Genomic DNA, 26,286 nt, shown 5'->3' on the forward strand with positions numbered 1-26,286 from the left:
CTCCTCCCGGAAGTAGGAAAGGTAAAGGAGTGGAGAAGAAGGCGCTGCCTGCTTGGCAGCTGCTGCAGACACCACTGAGCTCAGTCAGCGTCGCAGCTAGGAGTCGAGGAGCCAGGACTATGCGGCCGGTCTGCTGAGTGGCTCGAGGGAGGACAGGAACAGCGCGCGCGCACGGTAAAGAGCGACAGGGAGGGCAGACAAGCAAGGGCGCGCGCGCTCATCTCTCGGACCACCACCACGGGTCCTGGTCTCGCGCTGCCCTTTCCCCTTATGGCTCGCGACGGCGGGCAGTCTCTCGCGCTGCCCTCTTCTTTCTTCCCCCTCTACACCTGGGCGGGCCGCGTCAGAGATGGCTCGCGACGGGCGGCTCGCGCTGTCTCCGCGTCACGCCACAGGTGGCGGGTGCCGGCACTGGCCTCGCGCTCTCCCTGTCCTCCTAACGGGCGGCTGGTAACCGTTAGCTACAGCGCCCGCCTTTCTCTCTCTCTCTCGTCCTTTTACCTGGGTAATAATAATTGCGCTGCTCTTGTTCCTGTTTTTTTTTTTCTTGACAGCTTCTTCTCTCTTCGGCCCGGTTTCTTCCTTCTTCCTCTTTATCGACAGGTGTTAGTGGCCTGGGCAGACATGGCGTCCCGGAGGAGGAGGACCGGAGACGACAGCCGCTGGGTCGCTGCTGCAGCCGCCCTTCTCTGCTTACTGAACGCCCGGGTCCAGGGTGAGTGAGTGGACGACGCTTTACTAATAAAAAGCAAAGGCACTTCTACCCTGTTTCCCCGAAAGTAAGACCTAGTCGAGGTTTTCCTGAATTGGTAGATATAAGACCTCCCCCGAAAGTAAGACCAAGCTTTTTTCAAAGCAGGGCCGCAGAGAGCCGGACAAGGCTGCCCCCTCCCCCCACCAAAGGTCACCGGGCCCCCCCCTCCCCTGTCGCTCCTGGAACTAACCTTAAACGCCTCCTTTCACCTTGGCAGCAAGCGGCAGCAGGGCAGACCTCTCCTTCCTTCCGTGCCCCGCCCTCGCGGACATTACGTCAGGCGAGGGCGGGACACGGAAGGAAGGAGTGGCCTGCCCTGCTGCCGCTTGCTGCGAAGGTGAAAGGAGGCGTTTAAGGTTAGTTCCAGGAGCGACGGAGGGCGGGCAGGCCAACCCCCGATGTTTCCCCGAAAAATAAGACAGCCCCTGAAAATAAGACCTAGCGCGTTTTGGGGGGCAAAAATTAATATAAGACAGTGTCTTATTTTCGGGGAAACACAGTAGTTCTACTCCCAGCCCCAAAGTAGCCAAATATGAATCTTAAGGTTCTCTTTACTTTCTCTTTTTGATTTCTTTTCCCTGCCTGCTGTTTACCTTTAGATTGTAAGCTCTCTTGAGCAGGGACTGTCCTTCCCCATGTTTAAACTTGTACAGCGCTGCGTAACCCTGGCAGCGCTATAGAAATGCTAAGTAGTAGTAGTACTGTTTGTTTAAATAATGTATTTATCTACCCCCCCCCCCCTTCCCTTCTGCCTTCAACTGTCATTGTAATTGTTTTCATTAGTTCATTGTAAGCCCGCTTTGGGGCTGCTCTATACGTTGCAAAAAGCGGGGTATAAATGATCTAAAATAAATATGAATATTTATGAGGATGTTATTATGCTGTTGTATCGCTCCATGGTGCGACCGCACCTTGAGTACTGTGTTCAATTCTGGTCGCCGCATCTCAAGAAAGATATAGTAGAATTGGAAATGGTGCAGTGAAGGGTGACTAAAATGATAGCGGGGATGGGACGACTTCCCTATGAAGAAAGATTAAGGAGGCTAGGGCTATTCAGCTTGGAGAAGAGACGGCTGAGGGGAGACATGATAGAGGTATATAAAATAATGAGTGGAGTGGAACAGGTGGATGTGAAGCGTCTGTTCACGCTTTCCAAAAATACTAGGACTAGGGGGCATGCGATGAAACTACAGTGTAGTAAATTTAAAACAAATCGGAGAAAATTTTTCTTCACCCAACGTGTAATTAAACTCTGGAATTCGTTGCCGGAGAAAGTGGTGAAGGCGGTTAGCTTAGCAGAGTTTAAAAAGGGGTTGGACGGTTTCCTAAAGGACAAGTCCATAAACCGCTACTAAACGGACTTGGAAAACTCCAAAATTCCAGGAATAACAACATGTATAGAATGTTTGTACGTTTGGGAAGCTTGCCAGGTGCCCTTGGCCTGGATTGGCTGCTGTCGTGGACAGGATGCTGGGCTCGATGGACCCTTGGTCTTTTCCCAGTATGGCATTACTTATGTAATATGGTAATTAGCATAATCAGCAGCATCATAATTGGTACAAATTCATCATCCATCCACTCACCCACCCACAAAACAAAAGGAGCAGGTTTCTACCACAAACCAATATCTCTTTTGATCTAGGCACGGCACAGGGAAAAAAAAAAGATTTTACATGTTCCCAGGTTTCAACCTAAATCATGTTTAATGTGGCATATAAATGTTGTGAATAAGTAAATAAATAGAAACTCTGAATGTTGAGCACCTCATAACATGCTGTCCGTTTTCTTGACCCTTTACCAGAAGAAAAAAACAATCTCTTCTAACACATGCAAGGGTGTCCCTATAACCAGCCAGTCGAAATGACACACTGATTACAATTTATAACAAATTACTACTCTACATATGAAAAGTTGTCATTACTGTACTACTACTACTACTACTTAACATTTCTAGAGCACTACTAGGGTTACGCAGCGCTGTACAATTTAACAAAGAGAGACAGTCCCTGCTCAAAGAGCTTACAATCTAATAGACAAGTGAACTTCCTCTGTGTACATTTGTATGCTTAAAAATATAAATGAGATGAAATAAAAATGCTACCAACAATAAAACATGACAACGTGGATGCAGTAGCTGCAGCTCATAGCTGGGTCTCCCTACCCCAGACCCCCTCTACCAGCTCCTCCCAGACTCACTGTGCCACTGTTGACTTTCTGCCTTTGTCCTCGGCTCTGGTGGTGGACGCCAGTCCCCCTCTCCTGATGATCTGCTCTCTGACTTTGAGAGCAGACCAGGAGGGGCCACCAGAGCCAACACCGACTGAAGCGGCCTGCCTCTGGCCTTGCAGTCGCCTCCGCTCCATTCATGCACAGCCACAAGCAGATGGCCACATGAAAGAGAAAAAAAGGCACGTGCCAGATAGTGCAGCTTAAACAGGGCCAGATCTTGCCTCTTATTGGTCTAATTAGGACCAATAGGAAGGTGAGCTGTAAAGGAGCAGCCAACCTGCGGGCTGCAGCGATTAAAAATCGCCCAAAAAGCCACAACCTGCGGGTGTTCAAAAAAAGTCAGGGGGAGAAGTGGGAAATAGCCCAATTGTGCAGTTTCTGCACATACTATACTGGGACTTGCTTATTCACGCCTACCCTAGCTGAGATGGTGCCAAGTTAGTCCCCTTATTTTTTTAAAATTAACTCCAGTTACTCTGTCTTACCTGCCTGTTCCACCTCCGCTTGCACCCTGTGCTGCCACAATGTTGTGTATTGTGTTGACTTTGTAAGTGGCGTACTATGCCATAATTTGTACTGTTATTTGAATATTGTTTGCTGCTGCTGAAATTCTGTTTCCTATGTCTAGATTGTTCTTGCTGTATTGTCTTCATTAAAGCGATAAATATATCCCAATAAAATTTAAAATAAGTGTCAGTAATGAGATTTAATTTGAACTGTACCGTAAGACAAAACTCTGGTTTATTTAACAACTTGTTCAGTACGTCTTAGCATGTTTTCTGTAACCTAATACATATAATTATACCCTTGTTATGGCAGGGGAAGGAGAAGTTTTTTAAAGATATTTCTGTTTAAGGGGCCCTTTTACTAAGCTGCGTAGGTGCCTCTGCGTGCCCAACCCACGTCAATTTTGAATTAACCTCCTGGCTACTGCATGGCCCGGGCCATAATTGCATTTTTTACGTGCGTCCACTATGCGCGCCGGAAAATATTTTTTATTTTCCGGCACATGGCGCTAACCAAGGCAGTAAAAGGCATTGTATTTGCTTAGACCACCTTACTGCTAAATCAATGGGTGGTGGTAAGGTCTCAGACCCCCAAATGGACGAGTGCCAAAAAAAGGCAATTTTTTACAAGTGTGCTGAAAAATGCATCTGCAAGCATCCAAAACACGTGCCTACACTAACGCAGGCCATTTATCAGTGCACCTTTAGTAAAAGGACACCTAAATGAGTTGTAGGTTTTATTTGGTACATTTTCTGGATTTAGCTCACACCTTTTCTAGTAGTAGCTCAAGGTAAGTTACATTCAGATATAGTAGGTATCGCACTGGTCCTGGAGGGTTTACAGTCTGTTTGTACCTGAGGCAATGGAGGGTTAAGTGATTTTGCCAAGAAGAACACGAGCAGTTCTACTACAGTAACTGTTTGTTATTTCTACTAGGTGATTGTGGTATTCCTCCACCTATCGACAATGCTAATCTAAAAGATGAATATATTGGTAAAACTGAATTTCCTATTGGCTCTGTGGCGTCCTATATGTGTGACACAAGCAAAGGTTATGGGAAAAAACCTGGGTTGTCGGACACTATTACCTGTACTGAAGATTCAACATGGTCTGTGATACCAGAGTTTTGTGAACGTAAGAATTTAAACACTTTATTCTCTTCTTGTACAAGGTTTTCTTATAAACCTTTTCAAATTTGATATCTAGATGTGATGAATGACCTGGTTTATTTTGTGTGTACAGTGCCTAGACATTTTTGATCACTTACTCACAGGAAAAGAAAAATGTTACCAAATCCATTATCTGTTCAATTTTTCATACATAAAGAAATGTCTAGACAGAGGCACGAGATGAAGTTGGAGGGAAGGAGAGAGGAAAAAAAAATAGAAACCTGAGGAAGAAGGTGGTAGATGAGTTCTGCTAATAGGTTATTTCAACAAAGGCTGTCATAATTTAATCCTGCCTGGGATGGTTACAAGAGATGGTAGTAAAAACAGGGGTAGAAAGTTAGATAAAAATGAGGGACTTGTGTTTAGATATAAATACTCAGGTGCTCATCTATACAAATGGAAAGCATTAAGGGGCATCTTTCCTAACCTGCAGTGAAGCGCAGTTTTACAGAAGCAAAATTACTGAGATTCACTAATCTGCAATTCCTCATAACCATGGTTACTGAATCCTATGGTAAATCTGGGTTTGAGTCGTAGCTTGAAATCTTGTATGCACCAGCTCTCTCTTTCCAAAGAATGGAACCAGCGCTTCTTACCAGTATTGGCTTTCCTCACTTTGATAGACTCCTGTTTACTGAACCACACTAATATATCCTTACCTAGAGTGCTGTAGTTCGAGGAATAGCCAATCTGCTATGTTATCCCTTTTTTTTTTATGCTTGCTAAATTATTTTCATTTAAAGTTTTAATTATTCTGTCCAAAGTTTCTAGTGGAAGTTGACATCTTTGGTTCTACCTTAGATTTTGACATGGGCTCTCCCTTTCCCCCCACACAAGCCTTCTGGTACAATATGGTCATTGTGCATTTATTACATATATCTAAATGGGAATTGGGATTTCTGCATTAATGAAAGGACATGTAGATTTTAATTTAAACTTGCAGATTGTTCTATTGCTGGAATTTAAATGAGATGCTTGGGTGGTGGGGGGGGGGGGGGGGGGAGAAAAAAGTCCCATTAAAAATTAGCTAACACTGCCTCTCTGGGTACAAGTACTAGTCACAATGCAGGTGCTTGCCAATTAGAAGGGGCAGAGGAAGGTTGGGCATTCTGTTTTGAAAGCACTATACATATTTGGCCAGTTATGAGCCCAGTTTTTAAATATTTGATAAATCACAATTTGCAGAACCTTAACGGCAGTTCTTTGGATGGCCACATTTTGAAAGAGGTTTTTCCTTAGAAAATGAGCTTGCAGATACCGTGGTGGCTGGATGCATACCCTGCTGCCAGTCTTTAGAATTACTCTAAATGTGTATAAAATGTTTGTTATATTGAGGAGAATGAGGTTTTATTATATATGCATTTCGATTAAAATTTTAAATTGCATGATTAAAAGGCAGGGCATAGCCAGCAGTCAGTTGGAGGGAGGCACACATTTCCTCTCCCCTCCCCTCCCCTCTCTCTACATTAGATAACATACCTTTGCTGGTGGGGATGCTGAAGCCCCCCAAGTGGAAGAAATCCACTATCAGTGTCCCCTTCCTCCTCGTGCTGCCTCAGGAGCAAGGAAGTCAGCAGGGTGCCTCCATCTGCTGATGCTGGCACTCCTCAAGCATGCTCAGTTCATGCATGAACTGGAGCATGCTTGGGGAGTGGAAGCGTTGGTGGCTGGAGGCACCCTGCTGATGTTTTCGCTCCTGAGGCGGTACGAGGAGGAAGGGTGTGACTCTGTTAGCAGATGTCTTCGGCTGGTGGGCTGTCAGCTACCCCACCAGCCATTACATAAGTAATGCCATACTGGGAAAAGACCAAAGGCCCATCGAGCCCAGCATCCTGTCCTCGACAGCGGCCAATCCAGGTCAAGGGCACCTGGCAAGCTACCCAAACGTACAAACATACAATGAACAGGTGCTATAGCTTTGGAGGGGGCCTGAGCCCAAAGTGGGGGGCCCAGCTCTCCCATCCTCTCCCTTCCTGCTATGCCACTGATTTAAAGGTCCAATGTCTTCCTTTCTCCCTCCCCCAGGTCCAACTCTCTCTTCCTCCTCTCTAACCCCAGGTCTATTACCTCTCTCTGCTCCTAGCCCAGTTTACCTTTTCAGTAAGCTTTTGGCCCTGCAGCACCAGCAGCAGCTGTATTGAAAGACTGCCTGCGGCTTGCAGCAGGCCTGTCCTTTTGACATGACTCCGCCCCTTCTGAAAACAGGAAGTTGTCAGAAGATGGATCAACGAGAGATGTCCAGTGCAGGCTGTCTTTCAGTACAACTGGTGCTGCAGGGCCAAAGACTTACTGAAAAGGTAGACCGATAGGAGGGAGGGGGAGAGATGCTGGACTCACCGCGGGTGGGGGATGGAGGAAGGTTAATTATTAATCATGGTCTTTTACTATGTTTACTATGTTGTGTTATTACTATGGTGTTAATTACAATTAACATGCAACCCTAATATAGATATGAATAGACACAAATACACACACTTTATAATGTGTGCATTTGTGTCTATTCATATCTGTGTTAGGGTTGCATGTTAATACAGAACAAAGTTTATCCTTTTTTTTTTTTTTTAACAATCATAATGTCACATTAATGAATGATAATACACAATTTGGAAAAACAAATTATACACAAGTAAATTATTTTTAAGTTTCAAAAATTGACCACAAGAATAAGAAATCAATCCAACATGTAAGATTTATCATATAATCTAAAGGAAATAATTATACATTACAAATTATATTAAATGAAGCATCATGTCCCAAGTGATTCACTCCAAGGCTGTTAAACAGTGTACATATGGGATTAAACCACTACATTTACCTCTTCCCTACTGACTGGAAATTCCTCTAGCTGTTTGGGGTCAAAAAATTGAAACACTTTAGATTGAAATATAATTCTGCATACACAAGGAAATTTCAATAGGAATCTAGCTCCCATTGCCACAGTTCTTGTGCACAAAGCCAAAAAGGCCTTGCGCCTCTTCTGAGTCTCTCTTGATAGATCCAGATATATTCTTATTTTTGACCCCCAAAAAACTGAATCCAAATGTCTTGGTGACAGTCTCAGTACTGCATCCCGATCTGTTTCTAAAGCAAATGTGACTAATGTTGCTCTTTTCGTTATAATCTCCAAAAATGACTCCAAAAAGGTAGTCAAATTCATTGCTGCACCACCTTGAGGAATTTTTCTGACTCCACTCTAGGATCAGCTGACAAATAAAACGCTCTAGTAATTGGTGGTAGTGAATTATCTGACATACCCAGTATTTCCACTAAGTATTTTTTTTTTTACCATTTGTACAGGAGTAATAGGCGAACTAGGAAAGTTTATTAGCCTCAAATTAAGTCTCTTAGACTGATTTTCCAGATATTCCAACCTTCGGAGAGTAAAATTCCAACCTTCGGAGAGTAAAATTCTTATCTTTAATCAATGTTTGACCCACAAGTTCCAATTTTTGAGTTTGTTCAGTAAGAGATTTTACTTCCGCAGCTTGTTGATCAGTCTTTTGCAATTGGGCTAATGCAGTCTCTGATAAAGTCTTAATTGCAGCATTTTTAGTTACTACAGATTCTAGGGAGGAGTGTGCAGTAAAGGTTAAGTCCCACAGTGACTCTAGTGTCACTACCGCTGGCTTTTCCATTTTCTCCAATGTCAACTCAGGAAGGGGTGCTTTAGCAGCATTTTCCAGAATACTTACTGTCTGGGCTAACAGTACAGGAGCAGATGTCACTTCTGGAACTCCCAAGATGTCGTCCCTCTGGTCTCCCCTTGTCTCCAGCTGGCTCCCTCCCTGCAGACTCTGCTCTCCTCTCAGGACCTGAGCTGCAGGGCTGGTCTGTAGACTTTCACTTCCTGGTTGTGGAGGGGCCGCTAAGGGAAGCCCGTCTACACTGTCGGCTAGCGCCAAAGCGCCAGCCTCAGCTACCAGAGTGGAAATCTTCCCGGGACCCAGCGCGACTGCAAAATCATCCATTCTGGCCTGCCGGAGCTGACTTGTCCCGTCGGGGAGAGAGGGAATCTCCCTGACCTTTCCTCTCTCCTTTTCCCCATATCAGGGTTCAGGTAAGGAGCAGAAAGTTTATCCTTTTTAAGCAATCCTTGTCCTCTGCTTTTCCTTCTTTCTTTCAAAACCCTGTCAAGCAAAAGATTGTAAAAACCTTAAGTGAGGACAAGCACTGCTTAATCATCTCCAGGCGATTCTCCCTTCAGTACTCTGCTCAAAATTGCTTGCAGCTTTTTTCTGTCAGAGGATATGAGTCTCTCTTAATCCAAAACAAAGCTATCTTTAGATGTCCGGTTCAAAAACTCATTGATACTAAAGTCACAGTTCCTCAAAAGAAAATACAGCCCTGGCTCTTCTTAGCTTCGGCCAGGGCTGAGCGGCCTCCTCCCTTTCAGTGTCTATCACTCTGACCCTCCCACAGCTGCTGTATCAACTTCCAAAAATACTTCTCTTAAATCCAAAGCAAAAATGCAAAGGAAGATTTAAACACTTTTCTCCATATCTAATCTTTGCTCTTTCAGGTTCCCCTGAACCAGTTCCTTTCTCCTCTGGCTGGAAGTTTAACTTGCATTCCATGGGCGCTGTCTGCACCTCTTCCTGCCCAAAGTTCCACCCCTCTATTCTGCTTTGGGGCAGGATTTGGTTTTAGAGACTCCTCCTTCCTCTGAGGGGCATCTCTAGGTCTTGGGATGCTAACCCTTCCTCTTTTCAGCCTGAGTGTGTGTTAATATTAGGGATTCTAGTAGGGATGTTATCCTGAACTTCCTCACTATATATACAGAGAGAAAGAGAGCTGTACTGAATAGCATATTTTACTATTTGGCTGAATACGAATAAGGGCATAGCTTTAACATAGCAAATAATAAAAGAAACCACGTGAATTCAAAGATCAGGTGTTTTTCAGTAGGATTTAGCACAGATTAGTTGTATTTAAATTGGTATTTGGCCGAATACAAATAATGTTTTTGCGGCATCTTGCAAACACTCGTACATCCGTTTCAGTTGAGATTTCTAATTGAACTGCTTTGATTTATTTTTATTTTTAGTTACCTGTGATGTTCCAACAAGATTTGATGTTGGTCAACTTAAAGATGAATTTGCTGAGAAGAATATATTTCCAGTTGGAACCAGTGTGTCATACGATTGCCGCCCAGGTTACAAACCAATACGGGGATTGCCAACCACTATAACTTGCCTTCAGAATTTAACTTGGTCCATCATCGAATCCTTTTGTGAAAGTAAGACCTGGCCTTTTCTGAGTTTTGTATGTTCCATGCAGCATATTAGATAATGGCGTAGAGTTATCCTTATGGGGAATGGGGAAATGAGTTGTTTATGGAGTTAATTTCTGGACAATTTAGTATTTAGAAATTTATAGTATTTAAAGTTTGTAGCAGACATGAACAGTGGGGAATTTGTACTGTTTTGTACCCCCCCCCCCCCCCCCCCAAAAAAAAAAAAAAAATTTGTACAATGTGGTTGATATACAACAATATAGTAAAACTTAAGAAATAAAATCTAAATTGAGTAAAATATAAAATGCTAAGTAGAACAAATGGGCCTTAACATTTTGTGTGAAACACTAAAATCTTTTTTTCAGTTGGATTTCTATTGACATATTCCGGAAATGTGGACAATAATTGACAAAAAAAAATGCAATCCTGTGTGATGGATAGGTAAGCCTGTTACAGGTCTGATCAGCAGACTTTGAGAGGCCATGAGTATCCACACACAAGAGGGTGCATCACTTTCTGATATCTAAAACAAAAAACTTGATTTTAAGTTTCACATTCAAGGAGACCAGGTAACAGTGTAGTGATTTTGTAAATTGCTAAAAACCTTTCTTTCATAAATGTATTTTATCAAGTGTCTTATGAAATGAAATTTTACAACTAAATGTGACATCCCAGAGTTGTGCTGATATTCTCTTTGTTGTATACCACTTTTGCCCTATTGAGATTAAGCAGTTTATAAGATTAGTAGTTTTATTGTACATGGAATATATTTTAGATGATGTACTAAGTGTAACTTAGCAGTTTTAATTTTCCCTGTTCATTTGAGCACACACAGTGAACCTGGAGTCCATTTTGAGCAACAGCTGACCCAAATATTTATTTTAAAAATAAATCTTAATACATGAAACAAAACTAGTAATACATAAAAAATATATAACTTCATTCTAAAGCCCCCGTTATTTTTTTTTCTGTTACATTTGTACCCCGCGCTTTCCCATTCATGGTAGGCTCAACGCGGCTTACATGGGGCAATGGAGGGTTAAGTGACTTGCCCAGAGTCACAAGGAGCTGCCTGTGCCTGAAGTGGGAATCGAACTCAGTTCCCCAGGACCAAAGTCCACCACCCTAACCACTAGGCCACTCCTCCACTCCATTATGAAGGACTAACCAGAGGACCTAACTTTCAGAGAAACACTGCCACAAATAACTGTCTTCAAAAGTTTCTTAAGTTGTATCACATTGGCACATAAATGTCCTGTAAGTGCATTCCATAATAGAGTTCCAGCCACAGTTTATAAAATAAGTCTCTTTAAGATGTATGGACAATAAGAAACCTGCCCATAACAGCTCAGTCCAGACAAGTACTTATATCCACCTGCCAGCAGATGGAGCCAGAAAAAAAAACAGCTCAGAGCTGACTTACTCCCTTTTAGTGGCTAGTGCTGTCTTTGGTTCCTCAGAATTTCTCTGGCTTCAGCAGATGGTGCAAACATGTTGCCTGGTGCACCAACCATGAGTAGGTCACTCACTGGGAATCCTGGCCAGGACAAGAAAGAGTTAGACTTTGGCAATTTATGGCATTTTACATTGTACAATTTAATATCCAGAGCCATTAAGGGAAGAACAGTACATACGCAACCTACAGGTATTAAATCTTCCTTATTTGCATTATATTACAATCCTAAAATTTTACAAAGGGTCCCTAAGCAAACCAAATACAATAAGTAAAAAGGAAATAAGTAATAAAAGTAAATATATATAATACTTAGTCGGACGTCTTTAATGTACACTTTTTCGTGTACCTTTGGCCAGCATCTCTCACGGCTTTTCTCAGTGGACTTCACAACACCACACCTCGTGGTCTTCTCCGTGCAGCACGCAGGAGGCACCACTCAGCCACTCAGGCTGGACTCTACACCACATCTTGTAGTCTTCTCCGGAGGCTCCTCACAGCCAAGCAGGCTGGGCTATTATTAAAGTTCTCCACAGACCAGTTGCAGGAATAGCCCAGGCTTCCGTATTGGGGCAATTCAAGTCCCTGTTTGGGCACCAATTGAAATCCCCAAAATGTCCAATAGGGAAATACACTGAATCAGTTCTACTCGTTTCTCCACCCTAGAGTTCACACTATGAGAACTCTGGATATTGGAAATCAAATTGGTTATGCAGTAGAAAATGTATGAATGATCCAGACAAACTTTGTAGCACTGTAGCTGCTGAGCCATTTTCATTAAAACAAAGTTTTAATTATCTTCTTTGACTAACAACCTAAACGTGCTGAAATCATATGCAATCTCAGCCCAGAATGATCAGTCAAATTCAGCTGCTTCGGTTTCCAAAACTACTGAGGTATTCAGAGCTCAGTGTGAATCATAGAATATACAACTTCCAGTTCATTGATACATTTTCTGCTGGATAACCATTTGATTTCCAATTATTTCCAGTTTTCATATTATATACGATTTTATTTATATTTAGTTTCCTGTGATTAGTTTGTTTACTATTTTGAGCACAGGTGCGTTATATGCTTTACATAAGTAATGCCACACTGGGAAAAGACCAGGTGTCCATCGAGCCCAGCATCCTGTCCACGACAGCGGCCAATCCAGGCCAAGGGCACCTGGCAAGCTTCCCAAACGTACAAACATTCTATACATGTTGTTCCTGGAATTGTGGATTTTTCCCAAGTCCATTTACTAGTGGTTTATGGACTTAACCTTTAGGAAATCATCGAACCCCTTTTTAAACTCTGCTAAGCTAACCGCCTTCACCACATTCTCCAGCAACGAATTCCAGAGTTTAATTATGTGGTAGGTGAAGAAAATTTTCTCCGATTTTGTTTTAAATTTACTACACTGTAGTTTCATCACATGCCCCCTAGTATCCTAGTATTTTTGGACAGCGTGAATAGACGTTTCATATCCACCTGTTCCACTCCACTCATTATTTTATATACCTCTATCATGTCTCCCCTCAGCCTTCTCTTCTCCAAGCTGAAAAGCCCTAGCCTCCTTAGTCTTTCTTCATAGGGAAGTCGTCCCATCCCCGCTATCATTTTAGTCGCCCTTCGCTGCACCTTTTTCAATTCCACTATATCTTTCTTGAGATGCGGCGACCAGAATTGAACACAATACTCAAGGTGCGGTCGCACCATGGAGCGATACAACGGCATTATAACATCCTCACACCTGTTTTCCATACCTTTCCTAATAATACCCAACATTCTATTCGCTTTCCTAGCTACAGCAGCACACTGAGCAGAAGGTTTCAGTGTATTATCGACGACACCTAGATCCCTTTCTTGGTCTGTAACTCCTAAGGTGGAACCTTGCATGACGTAGCTATAATTCGGGTTCTTTTTTTCCCCACATGCATCACCTTGCACTTGCTCACATTAAACGTCATCTGCCATTTAGCCGCCCAGTCTCCCAGTCTCGTAAGGTCATTCTGTAATTTTTCACAATCCTGTCGCGAGTTAACAACTTTGAATAACTTTGTGTCATCAGCAAATTTAATTACCTCTCTGGTTACTCCCATCTCTAAATCCTTTATAAAGTAAGGAATTGCTGAGCCACTTGCTTATGCAGGAGCAGTTCCCCTGAATTTGTGTTGCTAATGAACACACAAAGCCTTATGTATGAGGGCAGTTGCTCTTAAAGGAGCACAAAGCCCCTTGACAGGAGCACTTGGGGGGGGGGGGGGGTCAAGAAGCCACAGTTGCCTGTGTAGGATGAAGATTTGAAGAGAGGTGAGCCTAGGTGGAGACATTCCTTGAACTGGCTGGAAGAGGATGGATTTCCTTCTTGAGAGGATACCAGAGTAGTTAGAGTAGTTCATCCCTATAAAAAAAATTCTGTAGTAGCCCAGGTACTTCAGAAGTTGAATATTATGGATTCGCAGCCTCTGGAATGTGATAGGGCCGAAGACTCGTTGCTAGAAGGGAAATTGGTTTAGGCTTTTCCAGTGCATAGGGTCTATAAGGAGAAGAGGGAAGAAAATGACGCTAGATGCACGGTTGAAAATGGCACTGTCTGTGTCTGTTATATCATCTTATTCTAGTGGCAGAGAGTGAGGTGTTATGCCTCTTAAAGATGGTCACCAAGATTACCCTGAAAGAGCCACAAGACTGAAGGATAGAGACCCTGCTTAAGCAGGCCTTTGAGGTATTGGCCCTGGCATAGTAGTCGGTGTTCTGTGAAGGCCTCGTGGCCGGAACTTATTTTCATTGGTCTAAACAATTACCTGAGGTTTCTCAGGGGATTTGGGAGGCAGCTCAGCTGGAAATGGCTACAGCATTTCTTGCTGACACTCTTATGACCATATTTGGACATCTGAGGAATGTATGGCCATTTTTAGTGGTTGTACTTTTTTATTTATTTACTTTTGTGTGTGTGCCTGAGGAGGTCTGCAGTGGATGTGAATTCAAAGGGCCTACTTGAGTCAGCTCCCCCTTTGAAGGTAAGTTGTTTGGCGAAGATCTGGAAAAGTTGATAATTTAGTAGTCAAAGGCCCAGGCTCGCGAAGATCAATTACAGGTAGCAAGTGTCCAGTTGGGTAGGGGTCATTTCAGGATTGCTAGATGGCACAGGCCTGGCAGAGTTAACATTTCCCATTGCTTAAGTTTTCTTGAGGTCAGCCCTCGTGGGCTTATCATTGGGGTTTCCATCAGCCACGACTGGAGGTGCAGGCAGAGTTAAATCTCCCTAAGGAGGGTTTGGGAGTCCATGCTTTGGGCCATCTGTTGGGAGGGCACATAAGACAATTCTGCCAGAGTGGGCCCACTTAACCTTGGATCAGTGGGTTGTTGAATTCAAAATGGTTCACTCCTGAGTTTACTTATCCTCAATGCCAATGATTTTTTGGAGTCGTCTTTGGCTTTCAGATAAGGTGGTGGCAGTCAACGCCACTCTCAAATGCCTGCTATGGTTGAAAGCTGTGGTTCCAGTTCCTCCAGAAGAATGGGCAAAAGGTTGCTATTCTGTCTACGTTTCCCCAAAGGAGAGGGCATGTTTGGCCCATGTTGCTTCACAAGCAATTGAATAGGGCCTTAAAAATCCCATGGTTCCACTTGGAGTCATATGGTGATACTGGTGGTCCCTTCATAGAGAATGACATCCACATCAGGCAGTCTCTAGACTATATACAGAAGTATATTTGTGTACCCATTTGAATGGATCATATGTGGTGTTTACATGTTTTGATCTTAGGTGATCACTACCAATTTAGTGTGCTTGTGTATTGGTTGGTCACAGTTCCCAGAATCTTCTCGAAGGTAATGGTGGTTGTGCCAGTGGCCTTGAAGAAATGAAGTGTTTGTTCAGTCGTCCAAACAGAGATGCATTGAGTGAAACCATATCGGGAGAGCACAGATACCACTGCCCAAGTGATCTATTTTCTGGAGCAACTAGACTGGGTAATCAATGTGTCCAAGAGCAAGTTGGTTATGACTCGGACTAAGTTTCCAAGTTCATTAATACTTGATATACTGCCTAGAGGATGTGCCATCAAGGTGGTTTACAAAGCTAAAAAAAGAATCACAATAGAAAAGAATGGAACTACAATAAAGACAGGAAAGCAAAGATAAACTGAAGAAAGGGATACAGGAATAGAGGTTGAAGAATGGACAGAGAAGGATGCGACTATATAGTCTGATCTGAACCAGCGGTCAGCGAAGGACCAGCTGGAATCAAAAGCAATGGTGAACAGATGGGCTTTAAGTTGGGACTTGAAGGCGGGCAAGGAGACCTCTATCCGTGTAGCCAGAGGAAGCAAGTTGCAAAGTGTAGGGCCCATTATATTAAACATTTGAGACCGGATAGTCGATAGATGAATAGATAAAGGGAAAGGATTTGCAGCAGATGACCCTTGTTGAAAGAAGATGGGAGAAGAATTCTGTGTACTTGTTTATTGCTCCAGCATTGTGCTTCATGTTCTGTGACTGACATTGTGGCCTTGTGCTTTGTTTCTTGCATTTATGGTCATTGTTCCCAGGACCATTGAGGATTATAGTGGATTGGATTTATTGATATACCGCTTAATGCAAAGGTTTAAAGCAGTTCACAAAAAAATTAAATATACTTAAAACATAATAAAACACAACTCAAATATTACAATTTATACAGGTGTATTAAATCGGAGAACTTAAAGTTTGGGTTTCAAAAAGCTAGGTTTTCAATACTTTATGAACCCTAGGTACTGTAACTTGTCATACTGCTAACATTAGCAGATAGTGAGTTCCATAACAAGGGTCCCACATAACTGAAAGCTGTCTAGTAGAAGTCAGTTTGATCACTTAAGTGAGGGAAGTTGAAATAAATTTCGCTGAGAAGAATGAAGAAACAAATGCTGGTCATCTTGTTGAACCAAAGTCTGTGAAAGAAATTCAGGAGAATGCAAAAAAAGAAGCGTTAAAAACCAAACACAATATCTTAAAAACTATTTGTTGCATTTGTATCCCACCTTATCCCACCTCTTTGCAGGCTCAAAGTGGCTTACAATAAATACATCATGAGTAGTGGAAGAATGTTAGTAGATAAATATTTGGTATTGCAGGATCTTGGTCAGCATGATCATAAAACAAACAAAATAAACAGTCATAGTATACAAGCAGATATTATGAAATAGTTCTGAATATAGATGTGCGCATTTTGCATATTCACATTTGTTGATCTTTGTGGTACGCTTTATTAAAGAGAATGTGTCTTCAGTAATATGCGGAAGTTCGTTCTTTCGTATATCGATTTTAAGCTGCGCGGCAGTGCGTTCCATAACTGTGTGCTCAGGTAGGTAAAGTTTGACGCATGCATATCGATTTCAAGCTGCGCGGCAGTGCGTTCCATAACTGTGTGCTCGGGTAGGTAAAGTTTGACGCATACATTATTTTGTATTTCATTCCTTTACAGCTGGGGAAGTGCAGATCAAGGAATGTGCGGGATGATCTTTTGGCATTCCTAGGTGGTAGGTCTATCAGGTCTGACAGAAAACAGGCAGCTAATGCAATTCCTTCAAGATTTTTGTTATATGATTGGTTCTCTTCTCATTGACTACTACTAAACGTTTTGTACAAGCTGAAACCTTTTCTGACTGGTTAAAGTTAATCCCTGATACAAGGAATTGCAGTTCTGCTTCAACTTTCTCAAAATACTGACTGCACAGGATACTTTAAGTTATGTTACTAATTTAATAGTTCTTGGTCTCCATCAACTGGCATAAGGCAAATCCAAGTATCTGAACTGCTCTGGAGGGAATCGAGTAAAAACAATTAACAGGTAAGATCTAATTTCTCCTTATATAGCAGGTGAGCAAAGACTAGTTGGATTCTGGGGGCTGTCTGTGTGTTGTTTATATATAGAGTATCGTGGCGTTAATGATAAAATGAGTATGCATTTTTCTCCCTAAACCATTTGGTACTACCAGTTCCAGACCTTGTGTGTACCTAGTTTCATATTTTGTCCTGCTGTTTTATTTTACAAAATTACAAGGAAAGAGAATTCATATGGCTATAATTCTTTCTAGGAAGATCATGTGGCAGTCCAGGGGAGTTAGTCAATGGCGCTGTTGAGTTGGAAGATAACCTGTTTGGTTCAGTAGCAACATTTTCATGTAATGAAGGGTGAGTAGGAGTGTAAGGTTTTATTTTTTTTGAATATGACAAATTTTCTTAATTTTATGCTTTCTGTTGATATACCACTAATGGCAGATCCCTAAAGTGGTTAAATTACTGTTGGTACTAAAAATAATGTACATGCACGATTGTATTATCTACACATGGGGTTCTACCCTAAGACACATGGAGAAAATTATCAAAGCACATAGACTTAAAGTTGCATAGGTTATTATCTAACTTTATAAGTCCATGTGATTTGAAAATGAGTGCCATTATGTATTCGAGTGCTGCAGCAAAACTCTGAAATGTATTTTTCTTTGGCATCCTACCACAGTAGCTCAGATGTGGGTTGTGGCTGTCAGCCAGCAAATGTGAAGCCATAGATTCTAGAATTTGGACTCTACCCTAAGGGCTCCATACAGCCTTGAGTGTTCAGTATTTGTTTCCAGTAGATGGTGGTAGGCTGTGCAGCTCATGGACTACAGAAAGGAATCTTGGGTTAGCTGCAGAACCGGTATCCAGTTAAAATAGAAAAGATTCCATCTTTTATAAAAAAAATAAAAAAAAGAATAGAGAATCTGTTGTGATTTTGGGTTGTGAGCCCTGGGACCATAACCGGATTTCCAACCATGGCAGACAAGTCACCTCGTAAGGAGGAGAAGAGGCAAGACAGGAGCTGGAGATGGGGCTGAAGCTTGGCAGTGTGGATTTAAAAACTGCTTTAGAATCTTTTAGTTCTTTTTTTTTTTTCTGTTCCATAGTGTGTGGAGCCCCCCTCCCCCATCTTGTAACATAGTAGATGACGGCAGAAAAAGACCTGCACGGTCCATCCAGTCTGCCCAACAAGATAACTCATATTTGCTGCTTTTTGTGTATACCCTACTTTGATTTGTACCTATGCTCTTCAGGGCACAGACCGTATAAGTCTGCCTCGCACTATCCCCGCCTCCCAACCACCGGCTCTGGCACAGACAGTATAAGTCTGCCCAGCACTATCCTCACCTCCCCAGCCCTGCCTCCCAACCCCGGCTCTGGCACAGACCGTACAAGTCTGTCCAGCACTATCTCTGCCTGCCAACCACCAGCCCCGCCTCCCGATCTTGACTAAGCTCCTCAGGATCCATTCCTTCGGCACACCTTGTTTTTGTTGTAAGCAATTTATAATGCAGAAGTGTGGCTAAGTTTCTCCATGAGGTTTGTCTCTGCCAGAGGAGCAGAAAGGAGTTGGAAGGTCACAGATAAGACTATTTTCTGATTATCCCTACCTTTAGAGCTGTGGTTCTGGGCATTTTTTGGAGCATTTCAATGCAGCTCTAGAGAGGTTACAGCAAACACATTCCACAGGTCTTAAACAAGCCCACCCACCCCAAGACTGGCACTTCCTAAATAGCTTTCCCAAATACACTACTTATCACAAATTAACTCCACCCTAATTACAACTGGAATAAACACAAAGGAATCCTGTTCAGAAGGCATGGATCCTCGGAAGCTTAGCGGAGATTGGGTAGCAGAGCCGGTGGTTGGGAGGCGGGGCTAGTGCTGGGCAGACTTCTGCGGTCTGTGACCTGAAAATGGCAGATACAAATCAAGGTCAGGTATAAACAGAAAGTAGCACATATGAGTTATCTTGTTGGGCAGACTGGATGGACCGTGCAGGTCTTTCTCCGAGGGCAAGAAGGCTGCTTGTTCTCATGATTGGGTCGTTGTCTGCGATGGCTCAGGAGACTGGCAAAATATCTAAAGCAAATAAAACTCCCTAGAACTCTCTAGCGCGTGGGCAGAGTGCACCGTGCGTGCACGAACGGCTTACCGCCTGCGGCATGAGCGTGAGATCGTCTGTTTCTTTTTCTCCGCTCCTGAAGTGACACGGTGTTCTGCTGTGCTCCTTTTCCACAGGAGACTTCTTGCGACGTTACCGCTTCCTTCTTATTTTTCTTCTACGTTTTTTGTTTTGACAAAATTGGGAAAAAGTTGCTTTTTTTTTCTTCTCTAGTTTTTCCACTAAGGTTTGTTTCCTTCCTTTTTCGTTGCGGCCGGCTTTTAAGCTGCTTGGCTGGGTTTTGTTTTCCGTTTTTGTGCCTTTTTAATTGGCACAATCGCGTCCTTTAATTTCGCAGCCGCAGTTTTTCCTTCCATGTCATCGAGGACACCCAGCGGCTTCAAGCGTTGTACTCAGTGCAACCGGACCATCTCGGGTGCCGACCCCCACGCGTGGTGTCTCCAGTGCCTTGGGCCCGATCATCTGCCAGCTGCTTGTAAGCTGTGTTCTTTAATGAAAAAAACGGACCCAAGTGTGTCAAGAGGCTCAACGTGAAAAACTTTTTGCAGATCGGTCCAGTCCTTTGGCATCGGTACCGAGGTCGGCAGCATCAACTTCGAGAGCACAGGTAATGGCTTCCAAATGATCGTATCGCGACAAAAAAACGTAGAAGAAAAATAAAAAGGAAGTGGTAACGTCGCAAAAAGTCTCCTGGGCAAAAGTAACACAGCAGAACACCGTGAAACTTCAGGAGTTGATAAAAAGAAACTGACGATCTCATGTTCGTGCGTGCGCTCTGCCCACGTGCTGGAGCTTTCTAGGGAGTTTTTTTGCTTTGCTTTAGATATTTTGCCGGTCCCCTGGGCCGTCGCGGATGACGACCTAATCATGAGAACAATCAGCCTGCTGTCCTCTGAGAATACCTGCTACAGGTATGTATCTTCACTTTCTCTGCCGTCATCTACCATGTTATCAATGTTACCCATGACAAGCTTAGGTAGAGAAGCTGAGAGTAGCAATAAAATAAAATCCCAGAATGACATAGGGTCTCCAGGGGCTGCCATTGGCCCCTGGGCCTTGCACTGAAGAACAGTAATCTAAATTGAGCCTGCAAATAGGTGGGAAAATGTGGGATACAAATACAACAAAATAAATAATAAATTGAATTAGGAATTATGTTTGTCTGTGTCTTGAGAAGAGCACCTTTTGTCATTTTCATGGTATTTCTTTAGTAGAGAGCTAATAAAGTAGTTGAATTAAAAATTATACTTTTTCTAGACTTATGAATTATTTCAAATTCCACAAAGCATAGACTTCTTCAACGTGTGCGCCTCAAGACAGTGTCATGAACCACAGGGAAGTGTCATGGGCCAGCAGCATTCCTTAAAGCCAAGGCATAAAATAAAGAAAAGAAGCGTCAGGAAATAAAAAGGTCAGCAAAGGAAGAGTGTGGGAACAATCAGAAGATCAGGAGTGTGGTGGCAGTGGGTAATGCCATATGGGGCAAGGGAATGAATGCAGTTTTCCTCAGCGACCCTCCAGACCGGTCAAGACGCTTGGGTTATGCACGCCTACCAGCAGAGGGAGACTGAGAACACAAAAACTGAACCAAGTATAAGCCAGCAGCCAACCCCCAAGCAGCCAGTAAATCTCAGTCTCCAGCAGAGGGTAGAACGTGCAGCCTGAGCAGTCAGTCTGGTCTGGTAGGATTAGAGATTCTGATTTTTATACCCTGTACTTAGAATTTGTGCTTCGGGGAAGCGGGTCCGGTGGGGCTCCCTGTTCCCCTAGGGGTTTGCACCCGTGTCCGGGTTTTGCCCCCTGCTGTACCTTGTGTAAAGGCAGCCTGGTGCCTCGGCTCCTGTGCTACAGGAACCTTGAGAGCCTTAGCCCTTGTCAGTATATAGCAACTGGGCTGTTTGCTGTGTGTGTGAAAAAAAAAAAAAAAGAGAAAAAGGAAAGTAAGCAGCAGACAGTGCTGTCCTGCATCAGAACATTTTGTTGTTTCTCTTTTTGGGGGCTGGCAAGGGTTTTAGTGTGGTTTTGAGGAAGGGAGTAGAGCTGGGGCGATTTTGGCGGTTTGTGTGTGTACCGCTTTAAATTTAGCGATGTCGGCGGGAAAAGCGGCTCGTTGCCGTTCCTGCGCGCGTCGGGGGATTGAAACGCCCGGAGCTCCGTGCAAGTTTTGCGGTGAGCCTAAGCACTCTCTCTCTTCTCCTCCGGTTTTGTCTGCTGAGGTTTCGGGCAGCAGTAAGGGCCTCCCGGGGTCTGATTCAGGTTCTGGTGCGGTGACGGCGGTCCCGATTTTGGCGGGAACCGCCGCCATCTTGGATTCGGCTCCGATGGCGATCCCGGCCCAGCAGGTGGTGGAGGGCCCGGGACAGAATGTTGGGTGCTCTCCAGGGCCTTCGGGGGCTATGGGTTTCCCACCGGAGTTTGTCTGGTCGATGTTTCAGGCCTGGCAGGCAGGTGCTTCTCAGCCGGAGGTACAGAAGGGGGCAGCTCCTTTGGGGGGCAAGCGCCCACGGCTAGACTATGTGGAGGACCCTGATTTTTTATCTTTCCCTCCCTCGGAGGATGAGGGTAGTGGATTGGGTGATGAGTTCCCTTTAGACGTTGATCCTGAAGAGGAGGGGTTCTTCCCAGGGGAGGATTCCTCGGTGGTAAGGATTTTTCCTAGGGATGAGCTTCCGGAGCTCATTGATCAAGTGATGTCTACGCTTAGGTTTGAGGCTCCTGAGCCGGTTGTAGCGGAGGTTAAGCAGATAGACCCTTTGGTTAAGGGTATTCGTAAGGCTTCTCGTTCTTTCCCTATGAATCAGGATCTGAGGGATATGATCTTACAGGAGTGGTCCTCTCCAGATTCAGCCTGTCGGGTGGTTAAAGCAATGGCGAGGCTTTATCCTATTCCCCAAGAGGATAGGGATTCTTTTAAATCTCCTACAGTGGATGCGGTGGTGACGGCTGTCACCAAAGCTACTGCCATCCCGGTTGATGGGGGGACTGCCCTCAGAGACCCTCAGGATAGGAAGTTGGAGTCGTTTGTTCGGCGCAGTTTTGATCTCTCGGCCTTGTCTCTGCAAGCCGCTCTATGTGGAGGTCTAGTGGCTCGGGCGTGTTTCCGTTGGGCTGAAAAGCTTCTGGATGGTCCCGCGCTGGACAGGGCTGCCGTGGTGCAGGAGTTAGCCAAGTTGGAGATGGGATCTTCCTTTCTGGCAGATGCTAGTTATGATTTGTTGAGGGCTTCGGCGAAGAATATGGCTTTGGTGGTTGGAGCTCGTCGGGCCCTGTGGCTTCGTGGATGGACTGCGGATGCGGCTTCTAAATCCAAGTTGTGTTCGCTTCCCTTTAAAGGGTCCATGCTTTTTGGAGAAGAGTTGGATAAATTGGTGCGTGGTCTTGGGGAGGCTAAGATTCCGCGGTTGCCGGAATTGCGACCTAGAGGAGGGGGTCGCGGTATGTCAGGGCGTGCTCGTTTGAAGGATGCCCGGCGCTATAGGCCAGGTAGGTTTAGTGCGCCGTTTAGAGGCAGATATTTTCAGCGTACTCAGCCCTTTCGTGGGGGTCGTCGAGGAGGACGTGAGGTCTCGGGGGGAGCTCTGTCCTCCGGTCGTGCTTCTCAATGAAGGTTTGCGGGTCCAGCCTCTGGTGCGAGTAGGTGCTCGGTTGAGTCAGTTTTATCAGAGGTGGGCCCATATCACGACAGACCAGTGGGTCCTCGAAGTGGTGCGAGACGGGTACGCCTTGGAGTTCGAAGAGTTTCTGCCAGATTTCTTTGTGGCCTCCCCATGCCGCTCTCGGCTCAAGGCCAGGGCAATTCGGCAGACTCTCCAGCGGTTGATAGATTTAGGGGCTGTAGTTCCGGTGCCGGTTGCAGAGAGAGGGACCGGTTGTTATTCGATTTATTTTGTGGTTCCCAAAAAGGAGGATTCCTTCCGGCCTATTTTAGATCTAAAACGAGTCAACGGGGCGTTGAAGGTTCCCTCGTTTCGCATGGAAACGTTGCGGTCGGTCTTAGTAGCGGTTCAGTCGGGAGAATTTCTCACTTCTCTGGATCTGACGGAAGCTTATCTGCATATTCCCATTCGGAAGGCGCATCACCGGTTTCTTCGCTTTGCGGTTCTAGGACATCACTTTCAGTTTTGTGCTCTGCCGTTCGGTCTGGCTACGGCCCGCGTACTTTTTCCAAGGTTATGGTGGTAGTGGCGGCGGCTTTGAGGCAGCAAGGAGTATTGGTTCACCCATATCTCGACGATTGGCTGATTCGAGCCAAATCCTATCAGGAGAGTGTGGAAGCAACAGCGAAGGTAGTATCTGTTTTGGAGTCGCTCGGCTGGGTGGTGAACAGTGTCAAGAGTCATCTGGTTCCGTCCCAATCCCTAGAATATCTGGGGGTTCGTTTCGATACGGTGCGGGGCCTGGTGTTTCTGCCGCCCGTTCGGATTGCCAAGATTCAGGGGCTGATCCGTCAGTTTTCTGTCAAGCGGTCTCCGTCAGCTCACGGGTATCTTCAGATTTTGGGGCTGATGGCGGCATCGATAGAGGTGGTGCCGTGGGCCAGAGCTCACATGAGGCAGTTGCAGTCAGCGCTGTTGGATCGTTGGTCGCCGCAGTCTCAGAGTTTGGAGGTCAGACTATTCTTGCCGGAGGCGGTGCGATCCAGTCTGCGGTGGTGGCTTCATACTCCGAATCTGGAGAGAGGGATGCCCTTGGATTCTCCGGATTGGATTGTGGTGACCACAGATGCCAGTCTGGCAGGCTGGGGAGCACATTGTCTGGGTCAGGTGGCACAGGGTCTCTGGTCACCGGACGAGGCCCTTTGGTCAATCAATCGGCTCGAGACTCGGGCGGTCCGGTTGGCGTTGCAGGCCCTGCAGCATCTTCTCGCCGGGAAGGCAGTTCGAGTTCTGTCCGACAACGCCACGGCGGTAGCTTACGTAAACCATCAGGGGGGCACAAAGAGTCGCGATGTAGCCGAGGAGACGGCAGAGTTGATGCAGTGGGCGGAGCTTCATCTGCAGAGTCTCTCCGCAGGTCATGTGGCCGGAGTGGACAATCTCCAGGCGGACTTTCTGAGCAGGCACACTCTGGATCCAGGAGAGTGGTCGCTGCATCGTCCGCTGTTTCATCGGCTGGTGATGGAGTGGGGACTGCCGGTGGTAGATCTTATGGCAACAGCCAGCAATGCTCAAGTGCCCAGGTTCTTCAGTCGGAGGCGGGACCCTCGGTCCGAGGGGATCGATGCTCTGGTGCTTCCGTGGCCACCGCGTCAACTGTTGTACGTGTTCCCTCCTTGGCCTCTAGTGGGGCGCGTAGTTCAAAGAATAGAGCGATACGTCGGCACGGTGATACTCGTGGCTCCGTATTGGCCACGTCGTCCGTGGTTCGGCGATCTAGTGCGGTTGGCGATCAAGGGTCCCCTGAGGTTGGACGGGTCGGTGGTGTTGTTGCAGGGCCCTATCTTAATGCCCGACCCGGTTCCATTCTCGCTTACGGCCTGGCTCTTGAAAGGGACAGGTTGAAGAAGAAAGGGTTTTCAGCTAGAGTAATTGAGACTATGTTGCAGTCTCGTAAACAGTCCACGTCCTTTGCTTATGTGCGGGTGTGGCGGATTTTTGAGAACTGGTGTAGGGATCGTTCTTATTCGCCTTGGAACTCGTCTCTTCCGCAGGTGTTAGAGTTTTTGCAGGATGGGGTGGACAGAGGTCTAGCTCTTTCTTCTTTGAAGGTGCAGATTGCGGCCTTGGTTTGTTTCCGGGGTAGGATCCGGGGGGTTTCCTTGGCATCTGCTCCCGATGTGGTTCGGTTTTTGCGAGCGGTGAAGTTGATCCGTCCTCCTCTTCGTCCGGTAGTTCCGCCGTGGGATTTGAACTTGGTCTTGGAGGTTTTGGTGGGACTGCCCTTTGAGCCTTTGGTTACAAGTACTTGGAAGGATTTGACTTTGAAGACAGTGTTCTTGGTGGCTATTACGTCGGCTCGGCGAGTTTCGGAGTTGCAGGCTTTGTCTTGTCGGGCGCCCTTTCTGACCTTTTCTAAGGAGAAGGTGTCGTTGAGGCCGGTCCCATCTTTTTTGCCTAAGGTTGTCTCTTCCTTTCATGTGAATCAGGACATTTCTTTACCAGTTCTGGGAGATAGGCTCGGAGATTCTTCTCAGCGCCATTTGGCTAAGCTGGATGTTCGTCGAGTTTTGCGGTCTTATTTAGTCAGGACGCGAGAGTTTCGGTCTTCGGATAGATTGTTTGTGTTGTATGGAGGACCTAAGAAGGGAGCTGCGGCTTCTAAGGTAACAATTTCCAGATGGTTGAAAGAAGCAGTTTCTTCTGCGTATTTGCTCAAGGGACGTAGAGTGCCAGAGTTACTAAAGGCACACTCGACCAGGGGAGTAGCTTCTTCCTGGGCAGAGAGTGGTTTAGTGCCGCCGCAGGATATTTGCAGGGCGGCGGTCTGGTCCTCGCTGCATTCATTTGTGAAGCATTATAGAATTGATGTGCAGGCCAGGCAGGATGCCAGTTTTGGGGAGGCAGTGTTGACTTCTGGGGTGCAAAGTTCCCGCCCTTAGATGTTTACTGCTTTGGTACTGCCCAAGCGTCTTGACCGGTCTGGAGGGTCGCTGAGGAAGGTGAAATTAGATCTTACCTGCTAATTTTCTTTCCTCTAGACCCTCCAGACCGGTCAAGAACCCTCCCGCTGTGTATATTTCTGGTGCTTTGTCCTAGTGTGCTTGAGAGATGATTGATATGGACATTTCTATGTTGCTATTGCTGATAGGACTCTAAATTGGGAGCTTTGGGTTTCTGAAGTTCCATTGTTTTCCTCTGGGTTTCAGAGAAGGACCGCAACGCTGTGGCGTTCGGTTATTGGAAGCACGTTACCAAGAATTGTTTCTGAGTACAGGGTTCTTTGACCTTTTGGGGTTATAGTTTAGGTTTTTTCATTGGTTGCGTTTTGCTTTGTTAAGGATTTACTGGCTGCTTGGGGGTTGGCTGCTGGCTTATACTTGGTTCAGTTTTTGTGTTCTCAGTCTCCCTC

The 26,286-nt window shown here is 45.2% G+C and overlaps 1 protein-coding gene across 1 annotated transcript in view; it reads left to right on the top strand.

Annotated features, from left to right (window-relative positions):
- Window positions 1–26,286, top strand: part of LOC115482058 (complement receptor type 2-like) — a gene marked incomplete at its 3' end in the record, with an annotated part of 504,947 nt that overhangs the window by 117,366 nt on the left and 361,295 nt on the right. Inside the window, exons 17-20 of the mRNA XM_030221619.1 lie at window positions 555–715; window positions 4,427–4,624; window positions 9,704–9,895; window positions 17,408–17,504. Coding sequence (XP_030077479.1) covers window positions 555–715; window positions 4,427–4,624; window positions 9,704–9,895; window positions 17,408–17,504 — 648 coding nt within the window. The remainder of the gene's footprint in view (window positions 1–554; window positions 716–4,426; window positions 4,625–9,703; window positions 9,896–17,407; window positions 17,505–26,286) is intronic.

The sequence above is a fragment of the Microcaecilia unicolor genome, chromosome 12, assembly GCF_901765095.1.
Source record: "Microcaecilia unicolor chromosome 12, aMicUni1.1, whole genome shotgun sequence".
NCBI lineage: Eukaryota > Metazoa > Chordata > Amphibia > Gymnophiona > Siphonopidae > Microcaecilia > Microcaecilia unicolor.